Genomic DNA, 25,423 nt, shown 5'->3' on the forward strand with positions numbered 1-25,423 from the left:
TTTAACTCTTCTGTGCCTCAATTCCTTCATTTGTCAATGGGACAAATGGTAATACCCACATCGTAGGGTTCTTGTGAGGACTGAATGAGAAAATGTCTACAAAACAACTAATACTTAATGAGTATGCAATAACTATTTTTTTTGTTATTATCTCTTATCCCAGTGCCTTGTATAGGTCTATTGCACACAACAAATAAACACTGACTGTTTGTTGAATAAATGGATGTTATCTGGGGAAAGTGCCAGTCATCAAATAGTCATTTTAGATATCCCTGCAGTCAAGAAAAAGATTTATTATGTTGCCTCACATAATTCTTGGAGGTGCCAAGACAACAATCTCTGAAGCTGTGAAGCTGGAGAACCCCTCAGACAAGAAATAAGAAACTACTGGAAAACCTTCATTTCTGTCATTTATATTTTCTATGAACCTAGGAAAGTCACTTCCTCTCTCTCTGGGCCTCAGTTTTCTCTTCTACAAAATAGCTTGGTCAAATTTTTAGATTTTTAAGTTCTCTTCTTTTAATTTTTAGCAGGTTAGCATTTAGAGATCCTGTGGTTGAAAGCCCTGAATCTTTTAAGTCTTTTCATTAAATACCTCTTGGCTGAATCAATGCCGAGAAAGTAAAGGAACTTGTGAACATGGAAGTACAGAAATGTGATTATTTAGCTTATAGTCTCCAGGGTCCACATCCAGGTACCACAGCGAAATCATGGTCCATCCACACTATCAGGTGTCCTTAGAGAGGGAAGACAATAAAAACCTTGATAAAAGAGAACACAATTTTGTCTCTGTGAATTTTTAGTTCTGTCCTGAAAGACAATATTTTCTAGTTTATGACAACAAAGAGGAGGGGAATGGAGTTCTCTTTCTCCTGGCCCCATAGAAAATATTCTGTGGTACACTTCTCCAAGTAGGCTCAAAGCAAAGAGTCTAGGAACATGATTCTAACATCTGTATCCATACATACTGTCTGAGTTCTTCAGCTTGGCAATGAGAATTAAAATTCTCATGAGCCCGGGTTTTAAATCATGCTTCCTATTCTGTGGTTCTGTGATGAGAGTGAATTAAGGAGATACCGAGCCTGGTTTCATCAGAATCAGAACTTTCCCTCTGAACATTAGGAGCTAGTGGAAAGACTATCACTCACATGCCCCTGCTGCTGCTGCTGCTGCTAAGTCGCTTCAGTCGTGTCGGACTCTGTGCAACCCCATGGATGGCAGCCCACCAGGCTCCCCCGTCCCTGGGATTCTTCAGGCAAGAACACTGGAGTGCTGCTGGCCCTAACTAATGAAGAGTTTCTGGTGAACCACTAGCTATTATAAGTTTGTTTGTTTGTTTTAAGGAAGAACATTCCCTGTGATGTTAGTGTTACTCACTGGTTTCTCCCCATAGTACTTAAAGTTTTTCTTCTTTAATTTCTGATTCTGTTGTTTCTCTTCAACTGTTATCTTTCTTGTTTTCACTTTCCTCTGCTTTAGGTTAGTATGTTTATATATTTGAGAGGTAGCTGTGCCATAAGAGAGTGACTGCTACCTTTGGACCCAGAAGACCTGGGTTTAAATCCAGATGCTCCACTTAATTCTGGAGAGGGAAATGGCAACCCACTACAGTATTCTTGCCTGGAGAATCCCATGGACAGAGAAGCCTGGCAGGCTACAGGCCATGGGGTCTCAAAGAGTTGGACAGGACTTAGCAACTCAACTACCACCACTTCACTTACTAACTGTTGATTAACTGAAAAAAAACATCAGTTTGCTTACATGGAAAATCAGGAGGATGACCTCTCCCTCTGTTCCAGGTGGTTGGGAAGTTCAAATGGAACTGAAATATGATGACTGAAGAAATTTAAAGGGGTCCAGGGTTATGATCACTAGGTTCCTTCAGGAAGGATCTGTATCTTGAGTATGTGAGCCTGATATCCCATGTGTAGTAATTATCCAGCAAATGTATACTGACTGAACACAAGATAGATTACCGCCAGGCCAGTTCTTATGAAGTATTCAGTAAAATATAGGCAACAACGTAGCCAGAAGCTGTGGTAATTCCAATGGGATGCATCAGAAGTCACAGCATGGAGTGGAAACAAATGGACTGAGAATTCTAATCCTTGCTCCCTTTGTAAAGAGTCATTAACCCAAACTCTCAGTTTCCTTTTCTGGATAGAGGGAAGTTCCCTTTTCTGTGCTCTCTTCTGAAAGGTACAAAGCTTACTTGCCTCTTTGGAATTCTGAAAGCAGTTGCTAGCTCTGAAGAGGAGTGTGAACACTTGAATAATAGCTTCCAGAAGTATGCACACATGGCTATTATAACTGAAGAAATTGCTTTTTGAAATAATGGATTCTCCCAGAATCCAGTTGTTATGAGGGACAGTGTGTTGGTTGCCATGGGACTAGACTAGAGACTAAAGAAATAACTCCTACCTCTGAAGAAAAAGTGGGTCTAACACTTACCTGTGTAATAGCAGCCAACTGCTAAAATCTACCACCCAGAGTTTCATAATTATCAAGAGATTCTCTGGGGATTAAAAAAAAAAACAAACTTCTGGCTGCAGTATATGGATGGGCTTTAAAAATATAACACATTGGGGAATAGTAAGGCAAGGTAAAGGGAGACAATGGACTCACACGATCTTGCAGGTGACATAGAAACTTCTTGTTAATCATTGTTTCATTAAATGCATTTGCTATAAATTATCAGCCACAGGGCCTTATAGACCAGCAATGGCAAATTCTTGACATGGCCCCCAAATTGGGCTCTAATAAGAGACTTGGGTGGGCATCAACTAGAATGAGTTATAGAGCTAAATTATTTATTCTGCAGGCCTGTACTCTAGTCCTATTATGAGGAAGACCAGAATTAAGCCAACAAATGTGTAAAGACAAAGAATCATAGGGAAATACATGGTAAATTCATAACTCAACTGGCCACCTGGGCCCTACTTTCTCTGAGACAGAGAGCTTTTCCATAACACTTCATACCAGATAGTCCTCAAAGCTACCTTCCTGTATACTATCTGGGTTATATGTGGCATCTGAGGACTTCCCTCATAGTTCAGTCGGTAAAGAATCTGCCTGCAATGCAGGAGACCCGTGTTCGACTCCTGGGTCGGGAAGATCCTCTGGAGAAGGAAATGGCAACCAACTCCAGTATTCTTGCCTGGAGAATCCCATGGACAGAAGAGTCTGGCAGGCTACAGTCCACGGGGTTGCAAGTGTCGGACACGACTTAGCAACTTAACTACTACTACTATGTGGCATCTAGCAAATTCACTCATACATATTTTTTTTTAATTAATTTTATTTTATTTTTAAACTTTACATAATTGTATTAGTTTTGCCAAATATCAAAATGAATCCACCACAGGTATACATGTGTTCCCCATCCTGAACCCTCTTCCCTCCTTCCTCCCCATACCATCCCTCTGGGTCGTCCCAGTGCACTAGCCCCAAGCATCCAGTATCGTGCATTGAACCTGGACTGGCATCTCGTTTCATACATGATATTTTACATGTTTCAATGCCATTCTCCCAAATCTTCCCACCCTCTCCCTCTCCCACAAAGTCCATAAGACTGTTCTATACGTCAGTGTCTCTTTTGCTGTCTCGTATACAGGGTTGTACATATTTTATAATTATCCACATGGTTACAGTACAAAAGCCTAAAAATTATGTGGAATATTTTCAGTTTCTCCTCTGGGTATTGCAAGGTTGAGTGATATACCAGATCATCAGAAAAAGTATCCTCTTCTAGCATTCCAAGAATGTTTTTTTTTTTTTTTTTCCTATTTAGTGAAAAAAATGCTCAGTACCTAAGCATTCTAGGCAAGCAAGGTGTACAAACTTTCACTGGCCATATCAGAAGAATGTTTAAAATTAGATAATCTAGAGGGTTACTAAGACACCAGAGATCAGAAAGAGTCAAATTTTCTATGCAGATTTGTAAGCAGAGGAGTGACCATCTAAAGCAAGAGTTGACAAACAGCAAAAATTCACAAGCCAAATTTAATGTGCTTTTTCTTTTTGTGTGACGCAAGAACTGAGAATGAATTTTAGATTTAAAATAGCTGATAAAAATAAAAAATAGTATTTAAAGGCATGTGAAAACTGAATGAAATATAAATTTTACTGCCCATAAAGTTTTACTGGAGCACAGCCACACCCATTGGTTTTGTCTAGGACTGTTTTCATGCTGCAAAGGCAGAGTTGAATAATAGCATCAGAGACTATATAGGGCACAAAATCTGTTACTATCTGGCCCTTTACAGAAAAATGTTTGCTGATCCCTAATTATTGTAAAGTAAATAAATAATGTTTAAAAATAAATAAATAAAAAGTAGCAAAAAAAAAAATAAAGTCTGGCTATGATATTTTTAAAAAATCAGGGACAGATAAAAGATACTATGAGTTTTGTGAAAAAAAAAAAATCTCTAAGACTCGTGCAATAAGCATCAGTCAACTTCTTGGCCAAAGACACTCGATGGAGGCCCTTTTGAAGTTACAAGTAGGGCTTTCTAGGTGGAGATAGTGGTTAAAAAAAAAAAAAAAACCCGCCTGCCGATACAGGAGACATAAGAGACTTGGGTTCCATCTCTGGGTAGGGAACATCCCCTGGAGGAGGGCATGGCAACCCACACCAGTATTCTTTTCCAGAGAATCCTGTGGACCGAGGAGCCTGGCAGGCTACAGCCTATAGGGCCGCAAAGAGTCAGACAGGACTGAAGCGACTTAGCGTGCACACACAAAGTTGCAATTATATCTTCCTAACATAGCTAACTTGCCCCTGGGAAATGTTACTCTTAAAGTCAGGGAGTGAAGAGGACACTGATATGCACCAAAAACTCTCTGCAAGACTCCAAACAAGAAGTAACATTCAATTCCACATGAGTTGAGGTGGGAAAGAGTAGATTTAAAGGACAGAAAGAGTTCAATGAGGGTTCACTTACATTTCTTCCCTCACAGAAACCTGGGGAGAGAAAGAGAATCAAAGCCATACTTATATAAAATTTGCCAAGGATACTAAATTGGGACATATTGTAAACATCAGTGAGGATGGTGTAATTCTTTGAGTTCAGAATGTAAACTACAGTTTCAGTTTTATGATGTGTACCAAACAGTGCTCCATGCGTACAAAACAAATGGATGTACAATCTCCAATGTTTTACTAGAAAATGTCTGAAAAATAGTAAATTCTTGAGCACATAATGCACATGATGAATTAATTAACCCTCTTTGAAACATGATGAGGTAGAGATGAGGATTCATATCCTGATTTTCCAGATGAGAAAATGGAAAAGAAAGGAAGTTATCCAGCCATGGTCATAGTGCCGGGAGAAGAGGGAATCTGAGTCCTGACTCTTAACTCAGCCCATCCACAGTGCACTCTCTGAGCTGGCTCTATCCTCATCTGAAGACTGGTTTTTTTAAGAGACAGGAGCTAGGATTCACCATCTTCTAGGAAGGCAAAACCAAATGTGTATACAAGTATAAACACACATGTTTGCTGAAATAACAGTGATGGTGTTTGTTATTTATAGAATTGTCACAAAAAGTCTAAGCTGAAAGGGCATTTTAAAAATATCTTAGTTTAACTCCCCTATTTTACAGACAGGGAAAACTGAGGTCCAAACAGGGACATTTTCTTAGCCAATGTCACAAAACTAAACCCCCTCTGAGCCCCTACTCTGCTTAAGGATATCACCTTCCTTTGACTTCCTGGTCTTTTTGATAACATCCAACATGCCTTCCCCTTTCACCTTCCCACTCATCCCACCCACCACCACTAGCTAATTCTCTACATGCTTGTTTCAAACCCAGAGACCATCCTCTCAACAGCACATACCTAGACACACACATGCACACACACACATTCTTTGAATAAGTTTCCATCAAGCAGGTTTTAATGATTTTTACCCCCGTGGCCTACAATTGTTTTTATCATCATTTTTAATCCCCAAATAAGCAGATTCTTCCTTGACTAGCCTCACCTTCACCCTAAACTCCCAGCAATACTGACAATGAGAAAATGTGAGGTTCTCTTCTTCCTCAACAGGAAAACCTGGCTAGATTACAATCGATTCTTTGCTGAGTCTTGCACCAATGACAGCATTAAAGCCTCATGGTTTATGAACTACCAAAGCTAGAAATGGATTTTTTTCTGACGTGCCAGGCTTTTAAGTCTTGTACCTGTGCCCAGTCCAAAGATTTTTGAAACCCTGAATAAAGTGGTAATCAACACTCTGAATACTCCATCTGAGTTAACTGACAACAACAAACAAATTAGGAAGAAAAGATTTGTTCTCCCACTCCCTCCAAGACAGGTGGAATTCCAAGTTTCAACAAGGCAGATTCAGAATCACCTTTAGAAAGGCCATTTGGGCAATAAAGATGCATTGTAAAAATGAAAAAAAAATCAATAAATGTTCTCTGCAGGTAATAAGACAGCCCCCTGCCTTCAAATAGAGATAATAATGGTAGTAAACTGCAGCCACCAAACTTTAAAGGTAAAAGAAAACACCAATACATTTTTTTTCTTTTTGCTTTGTTTCATGTTTTTTAAATCACTTTGTCCTGTCCCTCAAAGGGCTCAGGACTGGAAGCTGGGGTTCACATTCCAAAGGAACCAATGGGCTCCATAGTTTTGTAAAGAACCCACTGGAGATTTTAATATTTCAAGGAATTTAGATCATTTGGCTCCATGAGCTCACAGAGGCTCATTTTCTCAAAGAAAATATTACCAAGTTCCTCTAACAAGTGATTCTAGGGTCTGAAGAATTTTGAGACCTTGCTAGATTTCCAAATGCTCGGCAATTTGAGTGATTACCCCTCTCCCAGCTTCCTTGTTCTCAAATAGTCCAAGGTCCACATAATAGCAGAGCTCCTCCCAGGCAGCCCTGCCAGCTGCCCTTCTGCCTGCCTCTCTCCTTCAGCCTTAATTTCTGTAGAAAGCTCCCATGTGGAATATGTTATGACAGCAAAATCTTCCCTTTCACAATATAGTTGATCATTTCCACAGTTTTCCAAAAACAATAATATCGTGACCCAGATTTTTAAAACCCAGAGGCAGCATCAAATACAATCTAATCTATCTAACTATTGAATTTGCTTTTCGCTTACTTTCTTGAACTCTTTTCCCATTGGATATAGTTGCTATTACTGTGGTGCCTGGGCTTACTGACACATTGCTTTAGATGGGTGCTATGGTTCATTTTCTGCTCTATAGATAGGGCCTAACTGAAGCCAAGGTATGGGGAAGAGGCAGATTCTCACTGGAGATGTTGGGGTGATCTGAAGTCTTTGGTGCTACTCCTCATTTCCTTTTCTGACAACCATCCTTTTGTGAGTACTCTTAAGGAATGAAGACACTGATCTCTCTTTCCAAACTGCCTATGCCTGGGCACTGGGGCACTGGACCTCATATTGCTCAGTTTAAGCAGTAGCAATGTGCCACTCAGGGTTATGGGTGGAACATGCAGCATGCTTTCTTTAATGCTGAACAGTATCTGTCTTCTTATTGCCTGGGGAACTAGAAGAAAACAAAATAGGTTTCCATTTTATAGGTATTCCTTTCACCTGGCCAAAATGGTGAAAAGATAATCATCATTCCAGTTAGCTATCAGTAGGGAGACCAGTTAAAGAGCACACACTTTCTAATTTTTCTCTAGTTGCCAAGAACACTGTGGTGCTTCTGCTGTCCTCTGATGGGTGTCACCACATTCCTGCTGAAAGGTGTGGCCAATATACCTGCCACTTTAAGACTGTCCTCAGGGATTATAGCTTTATATACGGAAAGGCTGTCTCTTTCAGTTCTGACTTAAAATTTCTAGGCCAGTGAGAAGGAAGAAAAGGGTCTTGGCAGGAAGTACTTCCTTTGTGAAAAGTGGAGGCCAGAGTAGATACTGGTGTTTAGCAACTGAGTATGCTTCCAGAGCAGAGCATCTCTGTCTAGAAGCTGTTAATTAGTGTCCTTTCAAGAAGGAATACTTAGTACAGGATGGGGAGTGAAGTGGATGGGTAGGAGGCTTAAGCCTAGGGAGATTGGGAAGGAAGGAGGCAATAGCATATATAGGAGGCCTGGAAGTGTAGGAGGTCTTCCTGCTGTAAGATGTAGCCTGAGCACCTCTTGGGGCTAAGCAGATATTAATTATTTTAAGCTAAATAATACTAAGGAGCCAGTTTTTGAGGACACTTAGCCAAATATAAGATACAACTTAGCTTAGGGTTATGGGCTATTGGACAGGGTCTGAAGGAGAGAATAAAAGTTTCTTATCACTTTGGATACTTATCTACCTAGGAGCTATTAATGCAAAAAGGCCCCAAGGAGGCAGCAGCAGGAGGGAGCAGGTGCATAGACTGATGGTCTGCTGAACAGTGAGAACACTTCCTTTCTGGGGTTGAGGCCAGGAAGCCTTCACTAAGGAATAGTCTTGTATTCACCACAGAGTACAGGCTGGGGACTTAGTCTGGATTTCTCCACTTCTAACCTCTCTAATAAGGACATTTTTTCCCTCACTAGGCAGGAGAATGGAACACAAGAAAGGAGGAAATTAAATCTTTTCAAATCATTAATTTTTTCTTTTGTTCCTAGGACCCACCAAGCTCCAAGAACCAGCTGGGACCAACTTCATTGCCTGTAATAACAACGCTGCCAAAGACAGGGGTCCAACAAGTATGAAAATTGACTTTTTAAGGCTCTTAGGTTCTTTCAACAAACACTGCCAGTGACTTTGTCCCAGAGATCATAAAATCCTAAGTCCTGATAAACTGGTGTCTCTTTTTAGGAGAGAAAGGGAGAGAAAAGTGAGTGTCCAAGATCCTTTACCTTCAGCGGCTCTTTTAAAAAAGACTTTGCAGCTTCCACAAGTGAGAGCTCCATAGTGACAGCCAGAAGCTTCATCCCCACAAATCAGGCAGGTCTTCTGGGGTGGAAAGTAATAGTCGATGGGCAGAACATGGTCCCTGGTGGTCTCCAAACTGAAAAGACCCAAGAGGAATAATGAAACACATGTCAGTAGTTGGCAGAAACAGGAAGGTAGAAGTCTGAATCTTCAGGATTAAACTGCATGTGTAAATTATTATTTATTGCTTAACAGAGTCAGTGTGAAGCTGAATTTTCCTTGGATTTCTCCTAGGGATTATTTTTGTAGGGTTTCTATCATGTGGACAGAGCAGTTCTGGATCCTATGAAAGGATTTGAGAAGTTTTCTGAAATCAGCCAGTCCCTTGGGCTATGTCTGCATGAGGGATGGATGAAGGCAGAAACCTGAGGTAAACATCTCTAACTTAAGGTGGTGGTCATGAAACAATATCAGAGTAATTAAATGGTATGAACTCAGTCCTAAAACCTTACTTATCCAAAGGGAGACCTATGGCGATACCAGACTAAGCATCAAAGCAGTTTGATGTGCTTTGTTATAGTTCTCTGAGCCTTACTCTCATCTGTAAGTAGGAATAATATTACCCAGCCTACTGACCTACTTGTGTGAGCAGAAGTATAAATAAGCCAAAAGGATAAAAAGCTCTTGTAATGAATACAGAAGTGAGGAATTACAATTAGTATTTTCATGTTGTCTTTTTTTTTCCATTCCTTTTCTTTCCTTAGGAGTCTATCTAGATAACATGGACATTCCCCATTCCCATTCTATAACATAAAGTAGCAGTTAAGTAATACACAGTGATGCTGGAAATCTTTCAGGCAACCCTCTAAACACTTAGCTATTAGAATACTCATGTTCTTTGGTTTAAGAGTTTCAAAGGTCACCTAGTTAACTGTCTATCTCCAAGAGGATCTGTGCCTGTGTCCTTCCAGGTGGCCTGAAAGAGAGGGCCAGAAACCCAATCCTAAAACCTTAATGGAAAGATAGATCTTAGTCTCCCACAGTAATAAATTCAAGTTTAAATAAAGGGAACATGGTTCATACTACTCAAAGGTAAACTTTTTTCTCTCCTGTCTTATGTCTAATCATTAAACAAAACAAATGGTTTCCCAGGTTAATCTGCTACAGGTACTTGACAACTGCCTATTCTCTTATCCACAAGAATGCAACCACTATTTTATTTACTTTTTGTGCTTTTACTTATTTATTGGAGTATAACTGATTTATAATATGGTGTTAGTTTATGCTGTACAACAAAGTAAATCAGCTATATGAATACATATATCCCTTCCCTCTTGAACCTCCCTCCCCCACATCCCACTTTCTCTAAGTTCTCACGGAGTACCATGCTGAGCTCCCTGTGCTATACAGCAGCTTCCCACTAGCTATCTATTTTACATATAGTAGTGTATACATATCAATCTACTCTCCCAATCCATCCAACCCTCCCTTACCCCACTGTATCCACATGTCATTTTCTATGTTTACATCTCTATTCCTACCCTGCAAACAGATTCATCTGTACCATCTTTGTAGATTCTATACATGTTCATTAATATATATATTTGTTTTTCTCTTTCTGATTTATTCCACTCTGTATGACAATAAAGGCTGAGGAAAGTGTGGAGAAAACAAAAACACTCTTCTACTGTTGGTGGGAATGTAAATTGATACAACCACTGTGGAGAAGAGTATGGAGGTTCCTTAAAAAACTATAGCTGCCATATGACCCAGCAATCCCACTATTGGGCATATACCCTCAGAAAACCATAATTCAAAAACACACATGTGCCCCAATGTTTACTGCAGCACTATTTACAATACCCAGGACATAGAAGCAACCTAAATGTCCATCAACAGATGAGTGGATAAAGAACTTGTGATACATATACACAGTGGAATATTAGCCATAAAAGGAACAAAATTGGTTCATTTGTAGTAATGTGGATGGACCTAGAGTTATTCACCATTTGTATGAGTACTTCTTTCTTACTAAGGCAAGAAGGAAGGAAAATAAGCTCTAATGACAGCCTGTTTGCTGTGTTGCATGATTTCAACTCCTCAAAACACCACTGTGAAACATTTATTATTATTATTATAATATCAAATGAAGAAATTCATACTGAGAGTGGAGAAGCACAAAACTTTTTGAAATCAAGTACAGGAATCTCTGACTCCAAATCTAACACAGCGTCCATTATCCTATTGTCTTCTCAGTAACCACCTTCACTTTCTACCCATGACTCTTTGGTTATCATACTCAGCACAACCATCAGAATCCCCAAAAAAGCATGAAATGTTATTCTCCTCCCAACCCTAAGTGAGAAACCTTGGCAGGGCAAAAGCAAAGAAGGCTTTCACTCAGGCTACACTTGACAAGCACTTTATCTCTAAGAGACAAATATTAGCCTTTATTCACAGCCAAAATACAACAGAAAACACTCAGAAACTTCTGCTGATATGCAAACCCAGCAGCTGATTATGGTGGCCTATCTTTTCCCCATAATTCATCCCAAGCCAGCAGGAGTCTATCCACCAAAATAAGAATAGGAGGGCCATGAGTTCCACAGGAAAAGAGCTCAGTTCCCAGATATGAATGAGCCAAAAGCTGAGAACACCATTCCTTTGGCTAAAAATGTCATTTCCTTGGGTAAAAATTGTCATTAAAAAAATTAATTTATTATTCATCATCTTACATTTCATGACTTCTATAACTAGTAAAAACAGTTCAAATAAAATCAGAAGGACATGTAGTATTAAGGCACTTTATGTGCCAGGCCATTTCATATATATCATTTCATTTAATCTTCCCAACAACTGTGCCAGGTAGTTTTGTATCATCCCTATATTATAAGAGTGGAAGCTGCTCCTCAGGAAAACTCAGTAAACTTGTTCAAGATCACTGTTCTTGTAAGTGAAATGCCAGGTTACCATCCTAGGTAAGTCCAACTGCAAAGTGTAGATTTGTAACCAATTACTAACTATATTATGAAATTGAAGGTCTAAATTAGGTGATAGGTTCAACTCAACTCCTATGGACCAGGTACAGGTCTAGGTGTTGGGAAGATACTAATGATCAAGATATGAACTTTGCCTCTAAGCAACTTACTATCTACTACAGGAGAAAGACAGGAAGCAAAGAACTGTATAATAACATAGTAGATGATATAATAAAGCAAAGTGTGTACTGCTACAGATGAGAAAGTATCTCAAAGATAGAAATGCTTTTTGAAAGGTATGTTGTTGTTGTTGTTGTTGATCAGTCACCAATTTGTGGCCAACTCTTTGTGACTCCATGGACTGTAGCACACCAGACTTCCCTGTCCCTCACCATCTCCCAGAGTTTGTCCAAGTTGAAAAGTATAAATATATGCATGTATGTATATACATATATGTATTTATACTGAGTGACTGAACTGAACTGATATTTACATGTATAAAAAGACAGTAGTTATTATTACATGAATGAAAAGTAAATATTAGATAAATAAAATATATACATATATACATGTGTCTGATAGAGTGCCTGATGAACTATGGACTGAGGTTCGTGACATTGTACAGTAGACAGGGATCAAGACCATCCCCATGGAAAAGTGATGCAAAAAAGCAAAATGGCTGTCTGAGGAGGCCTTACAAATAGCTGTGAAAAGAAGACAAGTGAAAAGCAAAGGAGAAAAGGAAAGATATAAGCATCTGAATGCAGAGTTCCAAAGAATAGCAAGAAGAGAAAAGAAAGCCTTCCTCAGCGATCAATGCAAAGAAAAAGAGGAACACAACAGGATGGGAAAGACTAGAAATATCTTCAAGAAAATTAGAGATACCAAGGGAACATTTCATGCAAAGATGGGCTCGATAAAGGACAGAAATGGCATGGGCCTAACAAAAGCAGAAGATATTAAGAAGAGGTGGCAAGAATACACAGAAGAACTGTACAAAAAAGATCTTCACGACCCAGATAATCACGATGCTGTGAGCACTCATCTAGAGCCAGATATCCTGAAATGTGAAGTGAAGTGGGCCTTAGAAAGCATCACTATGAACAAAGCTAGTGGAGGTGATTGAATTCCAGTTGAGCTATTTCAAATTCTGAAAGATGAAGCTGAGAAAGTGCTGCTTTCATATGCCAGCAAATTTTTGAAAACTCAGCAGTGGCCACAGGACTGGAAAAGGTCAGTTTTCATTCCAGTCCCAAAGAAAGGCAATGCCAAAGAATGCTCAAACTACCGCACAATTGCACTCATCTCACACGCTAGTAAAGTAATTTTCAAAATTCTCCAAGCCAGGGTTTAGCAATATGTGAACCGTGAACTTCCAGATGTTCAAGCTGGATTTAGAAAAGGCAGAGGAACCAGAGACCAAATTGCCAACATCCGCTGGATCATGGAAAAAGCAAGAGAGTTCCAGAAAAACATCTATTTCTGCTTTATTGACTATGTCAAAGCCTTTGACTGTGTGGATCACAATAAACTGTGGAAAATTCTGAAAAAGATGGGAATACCAGACCACCTGACCTGCCTCTTGAGAAACCTGTATGCAGGTCAGGAAGCAACAGTTAGAACTGGACATGGAACAACAGACTGGTTCCAAATAGGAAAAGGAGTACATCAAGGCTGTACATTGTAACCCTGCTTATTTAACTTATATGTAGAGTACATCATGAGAAATGCTCGGCTGGAAGAAGCACAAGCTGGAATCAAGATTGCCGGGAGAAATATCAATAACCTCAGATATGCAGATAATATCACCCTTATGGCAGAAAGTGAAGAGGAACTAGAAAGCCTCTTGATGAAGGTAAAAGAGGAGAGTGAAAAAGTTGGCTTAAAACTCAACATTCAGAAAATGAAGATCATGGCATCTCGTCCCATCACTTCATGGGAAATAGATGGGGAAACAGTGGAAACAGTGTAAGACTTTAGTTTTGGGGGCTCCAAAATCACTGCAGATGGTGACCGCAGCCATGAAATTAAAAGACGCTTACTCCTTGGAAGAAAAGTTATGACCAACCTAGACAGCATATTGAAAAGCAGAGATATTACTTTGCCAACAAAGATCTGTATGTGTATTATGCTTATGGCAGAAAGTGAAGAAGAACTAAAGAGCCTCTAGGTGAAATTGAAAGAGAGTGAAAAAGCTGGCTTAAAATTCAACATTCAAAAAACAAAGATCATGGCATCTGGTCCCATTGCTTCATGGCAAATAGATGGGGAAACAGTGGAAACAGTGACAGACTATTTTCTTGGGCTCCAAAATCACTGCAGATTGTGACTGCAACCATGCAATTAAAAGATGCTTGCTCCTTGGAAGAAAAGCTGAGACCAACCTAGATAGCATATTAAAAAGCAGTCTGCCAACAAAGGTCTGTCTAGTTAAAGCTATTGTTTTTCCAGTAGTCATGTATGGAAATGAGATTTGGACTATAAAGAAAGCTGAGTGCTGAAGAACTGATGCTTTTGAATTGTGGTGTTGGAGAAGACTCTTGAGAGTCCCTTGGACTGCAAGGAGATCAAACCAGTCAATCTTAAAGGAAATCAGTCCTGAATATTCATTGGAAGGACTTATGCTGAAGCTGAAACTCCAATACTTTGGGCACCTGATGCGAAGAACTGATTTGGCAAAGGCCGCAGTGCTGGGAAAGATTGAAGGCAGGAAGAGAATGGGATGACAGAGGACAAGATGGTTGGATGGCATCACCAACTCGATGGACATGAATTTGAGCAAGCTCTGGAAGTTTGTGATGGACAGGGAAGCCTAGCGTGCTGCAGTCCATGTGGTTGTGAAGAGTTGGACACGACTGTGTGACTAAATTGAACTGATGGCTGATTCAGGTTGAAGTGTGGTAGAAACCAACACAATATTGTAAAACAATTCCCCGTCAATTAAAATTAAATAAATCTAAAATGTAAAAAAAAAAAAAAAAAACTGTAAAGGATGTGGAAGAAGGAGAAATAATGAAGGCAATTTTACAATTTGAGTTTTTCCTAATTACAACCCACTTTGGCTAGAGGCCTGAGATATGACCTTACCATGCCAGTATTTGCCAACCTCCTACCTCCTCTCTCTGGCAAAATTATTTGGACAGAATTCCCACTAACACTGACAAAGGGAATACTGTCATTCTGTCTCATGGACTGATCTTCTGGCACTGGAAATGAAAATTCCGATTGCAGTCCTTCTCCCATGTTTGTATTCTAGAGAAACTCATGCATGTTTGTACCAGGAAGTATGTGCAGAAATGGACATTGCAGCTTTGTTTATAGAAGCAGAAATGATACAGGAGAAAGAATGAATAAATTATATCATATTCATTCAATGAAATACAATTCAGCAATGACAAGGAACAGAATACATCTACAAACAGTTGAATTTTCACAAAGTAATGTTGCAGGAAAAAAACATAACTCATAATAGCCTATATACAATATGACTCAATTGGATAAAGTTTAAAAAGAAGTAGAAGCAAACAATATGTAATTTGGGAATATATATGTGAAAAACATAAAAATGCCAGGGAGTAATAAACCCCAAATATAGCATAGTGGTTATCCCTGAGGGGGTAATTATATAATGAAGGGAGGTACAAACTGATTTATGCATTCAGTAAAAAACATGTATTAAGCACCTGCTACATATTAGGCATCATTCTAGGTCCAAGGGTTAGGTTGGGGAAAATAAAAATGTTAATGTTCTCATTACTTAATTGGGGTTCATGAATGTTGTTTTATTATCATACTATATAAGTAACTTGAATGTTACATGTATTCCTTTGTATAGCTATAACATAACACAATTAAAAAAATAAAAGACTAAAAGAACAACCTCTGAAATTTCTAACACATCCCTAAATAACTCTAACTGGAAGCACAGCAGAGATTTCCTTTGAGAATATGTAAGTGCAGAATTTGCACACAACATTGTGTTTTTTCCCACCTCCCCTAGGTTATGTGCTCACTTATTATCCCAATGCTCAGCATTCAGTTTTATGAAGTCTGAAACAAAAGCCCTGCCACATAAAATGGAAATTTTCCAAACAAGAACATGACTTGCTTTTCTCCAATGGTTTCACAATTAATTAAATGAAAGTAGATTACTAGAAAGCTATAGGCCTACAAACACCAGCTCAACCATGAGAAAGTTGGGCTCAGAAACCCTTAGCACCCAGTTATAATCTCAGTCTCTCTCTCCCTCCCTGTGTCTCTCTCCCTTTCTCTCTTTCTCACTCCTTCTCTATCTCTCTGGATCTCTCTCTCTGTCTCTCTGTCTTTCTCTATCTCTTTCTTTCTCTTTGACTCTCAGATTTGAGGATACTTTAGATACCTTAAGGAGTCTGACTAATGTAAGAAAAGATCCTCAATGACTATGGAACCAGGATGAAATGTAAAAGTCACAGACCAGTCTTCCCTGTTTGGGAGAGAATGTAAAATCAGTAGGGCTTTTGAGCAAGCCAGACCTGGGTTAAAACCTTTCTTCCACCACTGAACCTTGGGCCTAGTAGTTAGGCTCTCTGAGATCAACTTGCCTTATCTAAAAAGTGAGGATATTTTGTACTCTTAGGGCTTTTGTGAGACTTATATTGAATAACAAATGTTAACCCCTTCCCTCTATGCCTGTCACATGGTGGCTGTGTTGTAAGTCTAGGGTGCCATTACCTTGTGTTGTGCCATAAAAAATGAAATCTCTTATAGTCTTAAAATAAAAAGGACCATTGTTCTTCGCTATACAGTGTTTTTAGTGGAAGTGTTAGTCTAGCTCAATCATGATTGACTCTTTGAGACCCCATGGACTGTAGCCTGCCAGGATCCTCTGTCCATGGAATTCTCCAGGCAAGAATACTGGAGCGGGTTGCCATTCCAATCTCCAGGGGATCTTCCCAACCCAGGGATTGAACCTGGGTCTCCTGCATTGCAGGCAGATTATTTTCCATCTAAGCCACCAGGGAAATCCAATACAGTGTTTTTAAGGAACAGCAAATACAGATGGAGAAAGAAGAGCAAAAGGCTATATATGTGAAACTGTATCATTTTTATACATGCCTCTGTACTTTTCAAGGAGAAGGCAATGGCACCCCACTCCAGTACTCTTGCCTGGAAAATCCCATGGACGGAGGAGCCTGGTAGGCTGCAGTCCATGGGGTCGCTATGAGTCGGACGCGACTGAGCGACTTCACTTTCACTTTTCACACTCATGCATTGGAGAAGGAAATGTCAACCCACTCCATTGTTCTTGCCTGGAGAATCCCAGGGACGGGGGAGCCTGGTGGGCTGCCGTCTATGGGGTCGCACAGAGTCGGACACGACTGAAGTGACTTAGCAGCAGCAGCAGCAGTACTTTCAAACAAGAAAAGATTTAGTAAATCACCAAATATCTTTACAGAGCATCATATTTTTCCTCATGTGGAGTAATTAAAATGTTTTTATTAATGACATTGTGGAATATAATGAAAACTTCACATGAATTTCTTAGATAAAAATCAAAGCGTTCAAAGTTATTTTCTCTTTACAGATGGCTTGAACCTACTTTTTTGAGGGTATAATGGATATTTCAGTAGTAAGCTTCTTTCCCCCTGAAAGCCTGAGATTTGAAATTTGATGAATATCTGTTCAAGAAAACAGTCATGGTTTCTTTTAAAAGTATTACATGAGCTTATGTTATATCTCCCAAATTCTCTTTAGTGATGCCTTTTGTTGAAGTGGGAAAGTAAACAGGTAGAACATGTTGTTTTCATGGTCATCTTTGCCATTTTATAATAAGTGACTGAACAAATAATTTTGCTTAAATTTCTTCATGTGCAAAATGTATAAAGAAATATGGAACTCACAAGACTGCTATGAAGATTCCATAATATTCTGGAGGCAAAGCAGCTTACATCATTGCTGAGAAGACAGTTGGGATTTTGAGACACATGCCTTGAATCCATGGAAAGTATTACCATCTTAACAATGCTAAATATTCTCACAACAGAACCCAACTCCACACACCAGTCAGTCAGCACCAGCACCAAGACTCTTGGGGCCACAGAACAAGCTGCACCAAGCCTCAGCCCTCCCCATCCACAAGCTGGTAACAGGCTTGGAACCTCACAGGATGTGAAGCCAGCCATACCAGGGCCAAGCTCTGCCTATCAGGGGTTGGCACTAGCCCCAGGAAGCCTTTGGACAGAATGCCAGCTGAGTCAGGATATAGCCCCACCCACCATCATGCTGGCAGCCACTGCACAAAGGAAGGCCTGGCAGCCAATCAAGCTAGAAATCAACCACACCTACCAGCATTCCCACAGTAGTTAGCCTTGTCACAACAGAAGGGCACACACATATATAAGGGTGCACCATCAGAACATATTTCTCTGATGAACAGAGGGGAAGTGCTTCTGGGTCTCATAGAACATTCTCTATATTAGATCACTTCACCAAGACTGTGAAACACAATAACTGATCTGCCTAATAAGCAGAATAAAAACAGAAAATTAGGTAAAATGAGGAGACAGAATATATTCCAAATGAAGGAACAAGACAAAACCTCAGATAATGAACTAAATGAAATGGAGATAAACAATATATCCAAAAAAGAATTCAAGTTAATGATAATAAAGGTGCTTAATGAACTTGGGAAAAGAATGGTTAAACAGAATTTTTAAAAAGATATATAAAATGTAGAGACAAATCAAACAAAGCTGAAGAATACAACTAAAATAAAACATAGATTAGAAGGAATCAACCATAGATTAGGTGGTAGAAAGGAATGAATCACCAAACTGGAATATAAACTAGTGGAAATCATCCAGGTTGAAGATTAAAAAAATTAATTTAAATTTAAATATCTAAATGAGAAAAGTTTAAAAGATGTATGGAAAAACATAAAGCATACAACCAATCACATTATAGGGATTCCAGAAAGAGAAGACAAAGGTAAATGGGCATATATCTTATTTGAAGAAAAAAAGCTGAAAACTTCCCTAACTAGGGAAAGGAAGAGGACACTAAGGTCCAGAAAACACAAAAAGTCTCAAACAAATGAATGTTAAAAGATCCAGGTGATGGAAGTAAAGTCCGATGCTGTAAAGAACAATATCACATAGGAATCTGGAATGTTATATCCATAAATCAAGGTAAATTGGTAGTGGTTAAACAGGAGATGGCAAAAGTGAGCATTGATATTTTAGGAATCAGTGAACTAAAATGGACTTGAATCGGTGAATTTAATTCAGACGAACATTATATATACTACTGTGGGCAAGAACCCCTTAGAAGAACCACAGTAGCCCTCATAGTCAACAAAAGAGTTTAAAATGCAGTACTTGGGTGCAATCTCAAAAATGACAGAATGATCTCTATTGGTTTCCAAGGCAAACCATTCAATATCAGAGTAATCCAAGTCTATGCCCCAACCACTAATGCTGAATAAGCTTAAGTTGAATGGTTCTATAAAGACCAATAAGAACTTCTAGAATTAACACTGAAAAAATATGCCCTTTTCACCATAGGGGACAGAATGCAAAAGTAGGAAGTCAAGAGATACCTGGAGTAACAGGCAAATTTGGCCTTGGAGTACAAAATGAAGCATGGTAAAGACCAACAGAGTTTTGCCAAGAGAAGACATTGGTTATAGCAAACACCCTCTTCCAAAAACACAAGAGACGACTCTACACATGGAAGTCATCATATGACCAATACCAAAAGCAGATTGATTATATTCTTTACAGCCAAAGATGGAGAAGCTCTATACAGTCAGCAAAAACAAGACCAGGAGCTAAATGTGGCTCAGATCATGAACTCCTTATTGCCAAATTCAGACTTAAACTGAAGAAAGTAGGGAAAACCACTAGACCATTCAGGTATGACCTAAATCAAATCCCTTACTATTATACAGTGGAAGTGACAAATAGAGTCAAGGGATCAGATCTGATAGACAGAGACCCAAATAACTATGGATGGAGGTTCAGGACATTGCAGAGGAGACTTATCAAGACCATCCCCAAGAAAAAGAATGCATAAAGGTAAAATGGTTGTTAGAGGAGGCCTTACAAATAGCTGAGAAAAGAAGAGAAGCTAAAGGCAAAGGAGAAAAGGAAAGATATACCCACTTGAATGCAGAGTTCCAAGGATAGCAAGGAGAGATAAGAAAGCCTTCTTCAGTGATCAATGCAAAGAAATAGAGGAAAAGAAGAGAGTGGAAAGACTAGAGATGTTTTCAAGAAAATTAGAGATACCAAGGGAATATTTCATGCAAAGATGGGTACAATAAAGGACAGAAATGGTATGGACCTAAGAGAAGCAGAAGATATTAGGAATAGGTGGCAGGAATACACACAAAAAAAAAAACTGTACAAAAAAGATCTTCATGACCCAGATAACCAAAATGGTGTGAACACTCACCTACAGCCAGACATCCTGGAATGTGAAGTCAAGTGGGCCTTAGGAAGCATCACTACAAACAAAGCTAGTGGACATGATGGAATTCTCAGCTGAGCTATTTCAAATTCTAAAAGATGATACTGTTAAAATGCTGCATTCAATATGCCAGAAAATTTGGAAAATTCAGCAGTGGCCACAGGACCAGAAAAGATCAGTTTTCATTCCAATCCCAAAGAAAGACAATGCCAAAGAATGTTCAAACTACCGCACAGTTGCACTCATCTCACACACTAGCAAAGCAATGCTCAAAAGTCTCCAAGCCAGGCTTCAACAGTACATGAACCATGAACTTCCAGATGTTCAAGCTGGATTTAGAAAAGATAGAGGAACCAGAGATCAAATTGCCAACATCTGCTAGATCACAGAAAAAAGCAAGAGAGTTCCAGAAATATATCTACTTTTGCTTTGTTGACTACAGCAAAGCCTTTGACTGTATGGATCACAACAAACTGTGGGAAATTCTTCAAGAGATGAGAATATCAGATCACATTATGTGCCTACTAAGAAATCTATATGTAGGTTAAGAAACAACAGTTAGAACAAGACATGGAACAACAGACTGGTTCCATATTGGGAAAGGAGTACGTCAAGGCTGTATATTGTCACCCTGCTCATTTAACTTAAAGGCAGAGTACATCATGATAAACATTGGGCTGGATGAAGCACAAGCTGGGAGCAAGTTTGCCAGGAGTACAATCAATACCTCAGTTATGCAGATGACACCACCCTTATGGCAGAAGGTGAAGAAATAAAGATCCTCTTGAGAAACATTAAATAAGAGTGAAAAAGCTGTCTTAAAACTCAACATTCAAAAAACGAGATCAGGGCATCTGGTCCCATCACTTCATGGCAAATAGACGGGGAAACAATGACAGATTTTATTTTCTTAGGCTCCCAAAGCACTGCAGATGGTGAATGCAGCCATGAAATTAAAAGACACTTGCTCCTTGGAATAAAAGCTATAACCAACCTAGACAGCACATTAAAAAGCAGAGACATTACTTTTCCAACAAAAGGCCATCTAGTCAAAGCTATGGTTTTTTCCCAGTAGTCATGTATGGATGTGAGAGTTGGACCATAAAGAAAGCTGCTGCTGCTGCTGCTGCTAAGTGACTTCAGTCGTGTCCGACCCTGTGCAACCCTGTAGACAGCAGCCCACCAGGCTCCTCTGTCCCTGGGATTCTCCAGGCAAGAACACTGGAGTGGGTTGCCATTTCCTTCTCCAATTCATGAAAGTGAAAAGTGAAAGTGAAGTTGCTCAGTCATATCTGACTCTTAGAGACCCCATAGACTGCAGCCTACCAGGCTCCTCCATCCATGGGATTTTTCAGGCAAGAGCACTGGAGTGGGGTGCCATTGCTCTCTCCAAAAGAAAGCTGAGCACTGAAGAACTGATGCTTTTGAACTGTGATGTTGGAGAAGACTCTTGAGTCCCTTGGACTGCACGGAGATCAAACTGGTCCATCCTAAATCAGTGCTGAATATTCATTGGAATGACTGATACTGACGCTGAAACTCCAATACTTTTGCCTCCTGATGCAAAGAACTGGCTCATTGGAAAAGACAGTGATGCTGGGAAAGATTGAAAGCAGGAGGAAAAGGGGACAACAGAGCATAAGATGGTTTGACGGCCTTACCGACTCAATGGACATGAGTTTGAGCAAGCTTTGGGTGTTGCTGATGGACAGGAAAGCCTGGCGAGCTGCAGTCCATGGGCTCATAACAAGTAAGACATGACTGAGCATCTGAACTGATGCTCAGAATAAGACACAGAAATGAAACGGCAACACTTAAGGATAATCTTGAAAGCAGAAAGAGCAAAAAAAAAAACAAAAAACAAAAAACCAAAAAACTATTAGAAAGATTCACAAGACTATTAATTGACTTTTCATCTCAATCTTTGCAGGTGTAAGGAATAGGAATATGTATTAAAAGTGATGAAAGGGAAAAGCATACAACCAAGAATACTCTCACTGACAAGGTTATCATTAAGATTTAAAGGAAAGATAGAGTTTCACTGCCAAACAAAGCTATCAATAAGAGTTTACTACCTCTAAATTTACAGTATAAGAAAAGAACATAACTAGAAATATGAAAAGTATGAAAAATTTCATTAGTATAGGCAAACATATAATGAAGATAATAGATTAACCACATAAAAAATAGGAAAAATGACAAAAGTAGTAAAATCATCCATGCTCATCTGTAATAAGTAGTTAATCAACACACACCCAAAGCAAGATGCAAAATATGTGAAAACCATAAATGTTTTTTGGGGAAATAAAATGCAGGGTTGTTAGAATAAATTCAAACTTAGGAGATCATCAATTTCAAATAAGATACACACACACACATATGTATACACATATATATCATGATAGGTACATACACAGAAAAAAGAAAGAAACCTAAACAACACTAAAGAAAGTCATCAAATCAAATTAAATAGAAAGAGAGAGGAAGAAGATAAAACATGAAAAACCTACCAAAAACAATTAACAAAAGGGTAATGAGTCAATAGTTATTTTAAATGTAAATAGACTACATGCTCCAATCAAAAGACATAGAGTGGGTAAATGGGTTAAAAAAAAGTGAGACTGATATATATGCTGCCTATGAAAGTCTCACTTTAGACTGAAAGACACACACGGACTAAAAGTGAAGGGATGTAAAAAGGTATTCTGTGCGAATGAAATAAAAATAAAGCTAAAGTACCAATACTTGTATCAAACAAAATAGATATTAAAGATATAAAAAAGATTACTAAGGGTATTAAGTAATGATAAAGGGATTAATTGAACAGTAAAATACAATAGTAAATATATAAGCGCCCAACATAGGAGCACCTAAATACAATAATGCAAATATTAACAAACATAAAGGGAAATTCTGACAGTAACAGAATAATAGCAGAAGACCTTGGCACCCCATGTATATCAATGAGAATATCATCTGGACAGAAAATAAATATGGAAACCTGGGACTTGACACATTTGATTAGATGAACTTAACAGATCTATATAGAACATTTCATCCACAAGCAGTAAAATGCACTTTCTTTTTAAGGGCACATGGAAGATTCTGCAGGAATGATCACATGCTAGGTGACAAAACAAGGCTCAATAAATTAAGAAGACTGAAATCATATCAAAATCTTTTCTGACCACAACAGAATGAAGCTAGAAGTCAACTACAAGTAAAGAAAAGGAAAAAATACAAACACCTGGAGGCTAAAAACATGCTACTAAACAAACAATAGATCACTGAAGAAATCAAAGAGTAAATAAAAAATACTTAAGACAAATGAAAATGAAAACACAGTGATCCAAGATAAACGGGATGCAACAAAAGCATTTTATAGAGGAAATTTTAAATTTTTGTAGAGATAGCTATAGAAACCTACTTCAAAAAAGAATAAAAGAAAAAGAAAAAGTATCAAACAACCCAAAATTTATACCTAAATTCCCAAAAAAAGAAAGAATGAACAAAACCGGAAGTAAGTAGAAGGAAACAAATAATGAATAAAACAGAAGTAAACAAAATAGAGATAAAAAGCAATAGAAAATAACAATGAAACAAAGAAACGCCACCTTGATAAGATAAAGAAATGGCTCTTTGAAAAGGAAAATAACTAAAATCGATAAACCTTTAGCCAGACTCATCAAGAAAAGGCCCACATAAACAAAATCATAAATTAAAGTTACAAATGACAGTTCAAAAATACAAAGGATAATAAGAGATTGCTACATATACTAATATAACAATAAAATGAACAATGTAGAAAAAATGGATAGGTTCTTAGAAATATGGAGCCTCCCAAGATTAAATCGTGAAGAAATAGGTACTATGAAGAGATCAATTAACAATAATAAAATTGAATCCATAATTTAAAAGAATCCAAAGAAAGAAAAGTGCAGGACCAGACAGCTTCACAGGTAAATTCTTCAAAACAGCTGAAGAAGATTTGACATCTACCCTTCTGAACAATAAATGAGCAAGAAATTCTTCCAAACTTATTGTATGAGGATAACATCATCTGGATACCAAAACCAGACAAAGATATAAAAGAAGAAAATTACTTGCCAATATCACAGATGAACATAAATACAAGAATACTCAATAAAATATTAGCAAATCAAATGCAATAATACCTTGAAAGGACCATACATAGCGATCAAGTGAGGAAATTCCTTGGCAGTCCAGTGGTTAGGACTCTGTGCTCTGAGGACTGCTGAAGGCCTGGGTTTGACCTGTGGTCAGGGAACTCAGGGCTTCCCAGGTGGCACTAGTGGTAAAGAACTCGCCTGCTAATGCAGGAGACATAAGAGATGCAGGTTCAATCACTGAGTCAGGAAGATCTGCTGAAGGAGGGCATGGCAACTCACTGCAGTATTCTTGCCTGAAGAATCTCATGGAAGGAGGAGCCTGGTGGGCTACAGTCTATAGGATCACAAAGAGTCAGACACAACTGAGACAACCTAGCACAAACACAGGGAAATAAAATCCCATAAGCCATGCCATATGGCCAAAAAATGAAGATCAAGTGAGATTTATGCCAAGATACAGGATGGTTCAATATCTGCAAACCAATCACTGTGATACACCACTTTAGAAACCAAAGAAAAAATCTTATGATAATCTCAAAAGATATAGAGAGCTTTTGACAAAAATTCAACATACACTTTTGATTAAAAACAAACAAACAAAAACTCTCAAAAAGTGGATCTAAGGGGAACATACCTCAACATAATAAGGGCCATTATTGAAAAACCTACAGTCAACATAATCCTCAATGGTGAAAAGTGGAAAATCATTTCCTGTAAGATCAGGGGCAAAACTAGGATGCCCACTCTTTTCTCTTCCATTTAACATAGTATTGGTAATTCTAACCAATGCAATCAGATAAGAAAACTGAGTTTAAAAAAAAAACACACACTTCAAATTGGAAGGCAGGAAATAAAGCAGTCAGTGTTTGCAGATAGCATGATACTATATATAGAAAATCCTAAAGATACCACAAAAAAACCCTTACAACTAACAACAAATTCAGTAAAGTGGCAGGATAAAAAACAGAAATCTGCTGTATTTCTATAAGTTAATAACAAATATCTGAAAGAGAAATAGTGAAAAAAAAACCCA

General features: G+C 38.5%; 1 protein-coding gene across 2 annotated transcripts in view; it reads right to left on the reverse strand.

The window, feature by feature from the left end:
• Window positions 1–25,423, reverse strand: part of AR (androgen receptor) — a 217,159-nt gene that overhangs the window by 78,273 nt on the left and 113,463 nt on the right. For both annotated transcript variants that reach the window (XM_070365314.1, XM_070365315.1), the window contains exon 2: window positions 8,819–8,970. In XM_070365314.1, coding sequence (XP_070221415.1) covers window positions 8,819–8,970 — 152 coding nt within the window. The remainder of the gene's footprint in view (window positions 1–8,818; window positions 8,971–25,423) is intronic.

Source organism: Bos mutus, chromosome X (genome assembly GCF_027580195.1).
Source record: "Bos mutus isolate GX-2022 chromosome X, NWIPB_WYAK_1.1, whole genome shotgun sequence".
NCBI classification, from domain to species: domain Eukaryota; kingdom Metazoa; phylum Chordata; class Mammalia; order Artiodactyla; family Bovidae; genus Bos; species Bos mutus.